Here is a 6,687-nt window from a genome sequence, read left to right as displayed (position 1 = left end):
TGTTTAATGTTATGTTTTATTACAATTTATTATAAATAGATAGCTAAATAGCTAAGTAGCTAGATATCCAGATATCCATAAAGGAGGGGTGGAGGGAGAGAAATAGATAAAGCAAGATAGAGAGATGGATGGATGGATGGATGGATGGATGGATGGATGGATGGACGGACGGATGGACAGACTGATTGATTCTCTTGACAGGACAAGTAGCCGAAATTATAATGAAAGTGCAACCCTAATTCAGATAGAAACTAGTTACTCTGCAAGTAATGCTTCCCCTGTTCTCATAAGTGGTGGCATGATGTCCCAAATAGTTTACCAGTTTTAGAAATTAAAATTTAAGGAACATCCTTGAATAACACCTTATGACATACATTGTAGCAAGTTCTTTTTTATCTATCTATTTAAGAGAATTTGTATGGTCCCACACTCACTATCAGTGTCTCTGAGCTGCTTAAAAAATATACAAGGAATAAAACACACCGCTGGGGATAGCAATCAATTGGTTGAGCCACTTTATAGGTTTCAACCCCTTCTGAGTTCCACAGGCCTATTGACAAAACCAGGTGCTCAGGGCTTTAAAAAAGGGGGACCAATCTAATCTCAGCATGGATGATGTTCCAGAGGGAGGGAGCCATCACAAAGTAGACACTTCTTCTGTGTCCCACCAGATGTCCTGACTTAAGAGAGAGGACACACAACTATCCCTGCCCCCTGCCTCCACTGGATCACATGGATGTGATCAGGAGGAGACAGTTCTTCAAATAACCTGGTTCCAAGCAATGTTTAAAGGTGACAACCAGCACCTTGAATTGTACCCAGAAGCAAATTGTCAGCCAATACAACTACCACAGGAAAGGTGACACAACTGAGTCTGCACAAAACCATACGGGTGGCTGATTTGGAAACAATTGGAGCTTATGGATACTTTTAAAGGACAGCCCCATGTAGAGTCCCTGTTAGAGAAAATTTATTTCTCTATAGCTGTGCCTATTAATGGCTTTTGGAATGGACAGATACATAAGCCAATCAGAGGGCAGCTAATAGGTTTGAATCTCCAGGGTCCTACCCTAACTGTCATAGTTAGCAGTATAAAAGGAGATTCTTGTCAGAAACTCTTTGCTCTTCGATCTTCACTCATCTTAGCTATTTGGTCTTAGGTCTTAGGTCTTAACTCTTCTAGGATCTTCCGTTAAACAACTGTGAGCAGTTTGGAAGTCTGTTAGAAGAGCAGTTCTGGTGGTTTATAATAATATTTCTTCTGAGGAAGAATAGTCATAGATAACATAGCTTAGAGAGTATAGATGTAGATATATAGCTGACAGGATAATTAATCTAAGTAACTAACTGCTGTTTATTAATTGCATAGATATTGTTATGTTTTTATTATGTAAAAAAAAATCATTTACTGTTAAATGATTTAAAGGCTCATTTGTTAAAGTAGAAATTCATAGAGACAAAGGTTTATGGTTCATTGATTTTATTAACCTCCACAAGTCCCAAGTAGAGCTGATGATCTCCTAATTGGTGGCCTGGTGTCCCACATAGTTTATCACTTTTATGAATTGAAATTTTAGGAAATTTAAGGAACATCCTTGTATAAAACCTTATGGCATCCCATTGTAAAAGGTGTTTCCCCCACCTTTTATAATTTTTCCCACTTCCCCCAAATTTTCTTATATGAGTAGAAGGTGTTTCAGCAAAAATGTAGGCTTCATTTTTAATCTATAACGTCTCTGTTTTTGAAATGTTTCTAATTGTAGGAAAAGAAATAATATTATTTAGAATTTTTTAAAGCAGGGGTGTCAAACTCAATTTCATTGAGGGCCGCATCAGGGCTGTGCCTCAGGGGGCCAGCCAGGCATGGCCAACTGAGTGGGTGTGGCCAACTGAGTGGGTGTGGCCATCTTTACTCCACTCCCCAAACTGCTGGCATTTTTCCTCTTTTTGCATTGGGTAGGCCGGTCCAAAGCCCGTGCCCTTGTATTTGACACCCCTGTGTTAAATTATTTGTGAGATATTGTATGAAACGTTGGTGCAAGTAATTATTTGAAGAGATTTAGAGAGCTTAGAGTCACTTTTTAAAAAATGTTCTGCATAGTTGTTCTTCAGAAAAGAAACGTATAATAAATGACTGATACCTGCTGGATTTGTTCATATTTGATTTAGTGAAAAATTAGTCAAAAATAAATGTGTCATCTTGGGGAAAAAAAGCTTTGTATTTATTTCTACAATTATAACAATTAAATATATATTCTCTTGCATATGTCCCTTATATTACTTTTGTTGGCATTTCCACCTTTAAAAAAATAGCTGAAATATCAGCTACTTATTACCTCATCAAAATAAGACAATTATATCCTAGAGGAATTACTATAGGCCAAAACATCAAAGGCTTCCCAGAAGGCTATTGAAATTCAACAATGAAGGTTTCTGTTTGCCTATAAAATAAGTCTTCAGTCACAAAGAGTTTGTTACAAGGGGTAATAACAGCTCTGTCAGATTCATTGTTTCAAGTATCCACCTCTGTTCTCTTCTGCCAGAGTATCTGTTCAAGACCTTGTGATATTCAAGATAAAAATTTGTACTCACATGGATCTTCAAACAGAAAATGACAGATTTTCTCCTTAGATGTATTTTCAAATATAATCCTTACATCTACCTTTAGATGAAGTATTGGTTTATATATGCTTCCCTATGGGAATGCTGGAAGGCAAAACATTTTCACAATAACAATAATAATATAGATTTACATTGAATTCCCTTTTTTAGAGGGAATGGAGCCTATCTTCTAGAGTGTTAGCTATTCCTGCAAATTTGGCAAGCTCCCCTTCTATTCCCTCATCTAAGTCATTTATGAAGATATTTAAGTGTACAGGGCCTAAGATGGAATCTTGTGGTACTCCACTGCTTACTTCCCTCCATGTAGATGTAGACCAATTAAGGACTACTTGTTGAATATGGTTTGTCAGCCAGTTGCGAATCCATCTGTTGGTGATGCTATCGATCCCACTTTTTTCAAGTTTACCAAGAAGTAGGTTGTGGTCTACTTTGTTGAATGCCTTGCTGAAGTTTAAGTATATTATTCCACAGTATTTCACTGGTCTTCTAATTTAGTCACTATATTGAAGAATGAAATAATATTGGTTTGGCATGATCTGTTTTCAACAAACCTGTGCTGATACAGAAAACTGATTTCTCTTGTTATTCTGTTTTGCTATTACTCTGTCATTCTGTTATTCTGATCATCCAGAATATGGATGGACACTTATGGTTTAAGTGTCAGTAGGAGTTATTAAATAAATCACCATAGCTTGCACAGTAAGGTATAGTTAAAATGATATTTTAGATTACTTTTCATTGTCTCTTTCAAAACCAATCTATTCTCCAAGTACTTTCTGGGTGGCTCATGAAATTTTCATGGGTGAAAAGCAAAGTTTTCTGTCTCTATCAGAGTTTTACAAGAATAAAATAAAAGAGACTCTCAAATAGCTTGGTACCAACGAGGAAATATTATATATGCTCTATCTTGAATTAATTGTTTAAGTAGTGGACCTAAAACATAATTGAATAAAGTTACATAATTCCAAAAGCTTACTTTCATTCTGCTTCAGTTCATGCTTATCTTTTCTTAAAATAACACCAAATAAATAATAGAGTGGACATGTAAATTTCCATGCAATATTGATCATCAAATTTCTAAATGTATATATTCAATAACAGTTATTGGAATATGAAGAACTATTGAATGAAACTTGATTATGATGTTCTCTTTTCTATTATGTTGCTATCAATTCCCTCTCCTATTCTCTTTCAAGTAGCTCCATTCATTTCTTCAAGGCATTTCTTTCAACAATTCAGCTGGGGAGAGAGTGTTCCTGAATGAGAAAGGGGAAGCAACAGGTGGATTTGACATCACCAACTTGATCACTTTTCCAAACAGATCCTTTCAGAGAGTCAAAGTTGGAAAGATGGATCTCAAGGCACCAAAGGGGAAGGAATTACTCATTGGTGAAGATATGATTGTCTGGCACATAGTTTTTAACCAGGTATCAAATTATTGAATCAACAATGCCTTAATCCATTATGATCCCATATTGAATGTACTCTCCTTAGAAGTCTAATTTCTGTCTTTTAAATAAACAATGGTGTATTCTTTCAAATGTTGATGATCAAGCATTCCTCAAATTGACAAAATGATAAGGTAAAAGCTATGTTTGCATATTTGGTTTCCATTTTTTTTAATTTCCATTTCTGTTTGAAATCATACGAATGGACATGTTTTCTTGAGATTGTCACCATGTGTTATTATTTACTCACCTTGACCTTCAAACAGGACCATTTCTACATTATTCTGATTAGTACATTTTTAAGATGTTGATGAAATTGATAAACTCTTGTGGAAGTCAAGAATAATTTTCCTCCATAAAGAAAAACATCACAAACTCTTTTACATTTCTCCTTTTTCAAAATCTTTTAATGATTATCACCAGGTTCTTCCACTTTCCAGATGTAATGACCCTTGTTTCCCTGGATCCTGGAAGAAAAGGATTGAGGGAAATCAATTCTGCTGCTTTGACTGTGTTCCATGCCCAGAAAGGAAGTTTTCAAACCAAAATGGTAGGTAGGTATTCTACCAATTTTCTTTGAACTTAAGGAACCTTTATTAAACCAATTTAGGCTGCACATTATTAAGGGAGTTTCAATGGTATAGAATTACTACAATGACAATTCCTTGATTTTTCTTCCAGATATGGATGACTGTTTCGAATGTTCAGAAGATCATTATCCAAATGAAGAAAACAATGGATGTATCCTGAAACCAGTGGTGTTCCTAACTTTTGAAGAAACCTTAGGAATTGGTTTGGCCTCAGTTGCTTTTTGTTTCTTATTCTTGACAGCTTGGGTACTTGGAACTTTTATACAGCACAGGGATACTCCCATTGTCAAAGCCAACAACCGGTCCCTCACCTACACCCTGCTTGCCTCTCTTCTGCTCTGTTTTCTCTCTTCTTTGCTCTTCCTCAGCCAACCTGGCAAAGTGACCTGCCTTCTCAGACAATCCATGTTTGGTGTCACCTTCTCAGTGGCCATTTCTAGTGTACTGGCCAAAACCATCACTGTGGTTGTGGCATTCAAGGCCACTAAACCAGGATCTCAGATGAGGAGATGGGTGGGGAAAAGATTGGCTCTTTCTACTGTCCTTTCCTGTTCTCTCTTACAAGTATGTATTTGTATTCTTTGGTTGTCAACATCTCCCCCATTCCCTGAGTTGGACATGCACTCAGAGCTCCAAGAAATGATTTTACAATGCAATGAGAGTTCAACTTTCTTCTTCTATTGTGTCTTGGGCTACATGGGTATCTTGGCCATCGCCAGCTTTATTGTGGCTTTCCTTGCCCGTAAATTACCCGACAGCTTTAATGAAGCCAAATTCATTACCTTCAGCATGTTAGCCTTTTGCAGTGTGTGGATCTCCTTCTTTCCAGCCTACCTGAGCACAAAAGGAAAAGCCATGGTAGTTGTGGAGGTCTTCTCCATCTTGTCCTCCAGTGCTGCTTTACTGGGATGCATATTCCTGCCAAAGTGCTACGTCATTGTTTTCAGGCCTGATCTAAACCAAAGGGAACAACTGACAAAGAGAAATTAGTACCCCATGTGATCTCCCTTGCTTGAAGAAATTGTTGACAAAAAAAAAGAAGAAGAAGAAGAAGAAGAGAAAGATTGCTTGTTGTCTACAGGGAGTATAAAAATAACACTAATGTTTATTATAGTTGCTGATTCCAAGAGAAGTACTAGGGTCAGTGGTGAAATGTAAAATTTGTTACTACCAGTTATGTGGGCATGGCTTGGTGGTGGTGGGGTAATATGACTGAGTGGGCGTGGGCAATTTTTTTTAAACTTTTAAAACCATTTTTTCTACAACCTCTTTGGCTGAAGAGGTTCTTAAAAAATGCTTTTAAAGCCTCTGACGATCCCAGCTGACTTGCCGGATTGGCAGAGGCTTTCTTTTCAAAGAGTTTCAGGAGGCTGTCTCAGTTGAAAACTGAGCTCAGGAACCCATTTTTACTGGCAGAGCACTAAGGCCACTACAGGAGCCCCCTGACACAAATGATGTCATGTTGGCCAAGCCTACCCTGGCCATGCCCCCACCCCCAGGTCAAACACAGCTCTGATGTGGCCCTCAGTGAAATGAAGCATGAAGGCCACTACAGGAGCCCCCTGACACAAGTGATGTCATGTTGGCCAAGCCTACCCTGGCCATGCCCCCACCCCCAGGTCAAACACAGCTCTGATGTGGCCCTCAGTGAAATGAAGCATGAAGGCCACTACAGGAGCCCCCTGACACAAGTGATGTCATGTTGGCCAAGCCTACCCTGGCCATGCCCCCACCCCCAGGTCAAACACAGCTCTGATGTGGCCCTCAGTGAAATGAGTTTGACATCCCTGGTTTAGAGGGGCTACAATGATGAAAAAACCTGGAGGAAAATTTTGATTGTTCACTAGATAGATAGATAGATAGATAGATAGATAGATAGATAGATAGATAGGCAGGCAGGCAGGTAGGCAGACAGACAGACGATAGATGCTATGGATAGGGAAAATGGACCAAATTATAATGAAAGTGAAACCTTAATTCAGATAGAAACTAGTTACTCTAGACTTCTCTGCAAGGGATACTTCCCC

At 38.2% G+C, this 6,687-nt stretch overlaps 1 protein-coding gene across 1 annotated transcript; it reads left to right on the top strand.

The window, feature by feature from the left end:
• Window positions 1-2,713: 2,713 nt before the first annotated feature.
• On the top strand, window positions 2,714-5,651 carry LOC148113672 (vomeronasal type-2 receptor 26-like). The gene has a single exon (XM_087894418.1). It carries the CDS (start codon window positions 4,754-4,756, stop codon window positions 5,648-5,650), a length of 897 nt encoding a protein of 298 aa, XP_087750544.1. The 5' UTR covers window positions 2,714-4,753; the 3' UTR covers window position 5,651.
• Window positions 5,652-6,687: the final 1,036 nt, after the last annotated feature.

This window comes from Pantherophis guttatus, chromosome 4, assembly GCF_059756535.1.
Source record: "Pantherophis guttatus breed Tessera chromosome 4, ASM5975653v1, whole genome shotgun sequence".
Taxonomy (NCBI): domain Eukaryota; kingdom Metazoa; phylum Chordata; class Lepidosauria; order Squamata; family Colubridae; genus Pantherophis; species Pantherophis guttatus.
Note: the sequence above shows the minus strand (reverse complement) of the source record. Positions and strands in the feature narration are given on the sequence as shown.

Bases quoted from the DNA above. Each gene is read 5' to 3' on its own strand.
- LOC148113672 (XM_087894418.1), top strand. From the start codon at position 4,754: ATGGATGACTGTTTCGAATGTTCAGAAGATCATTATCCAAATGAAGAA.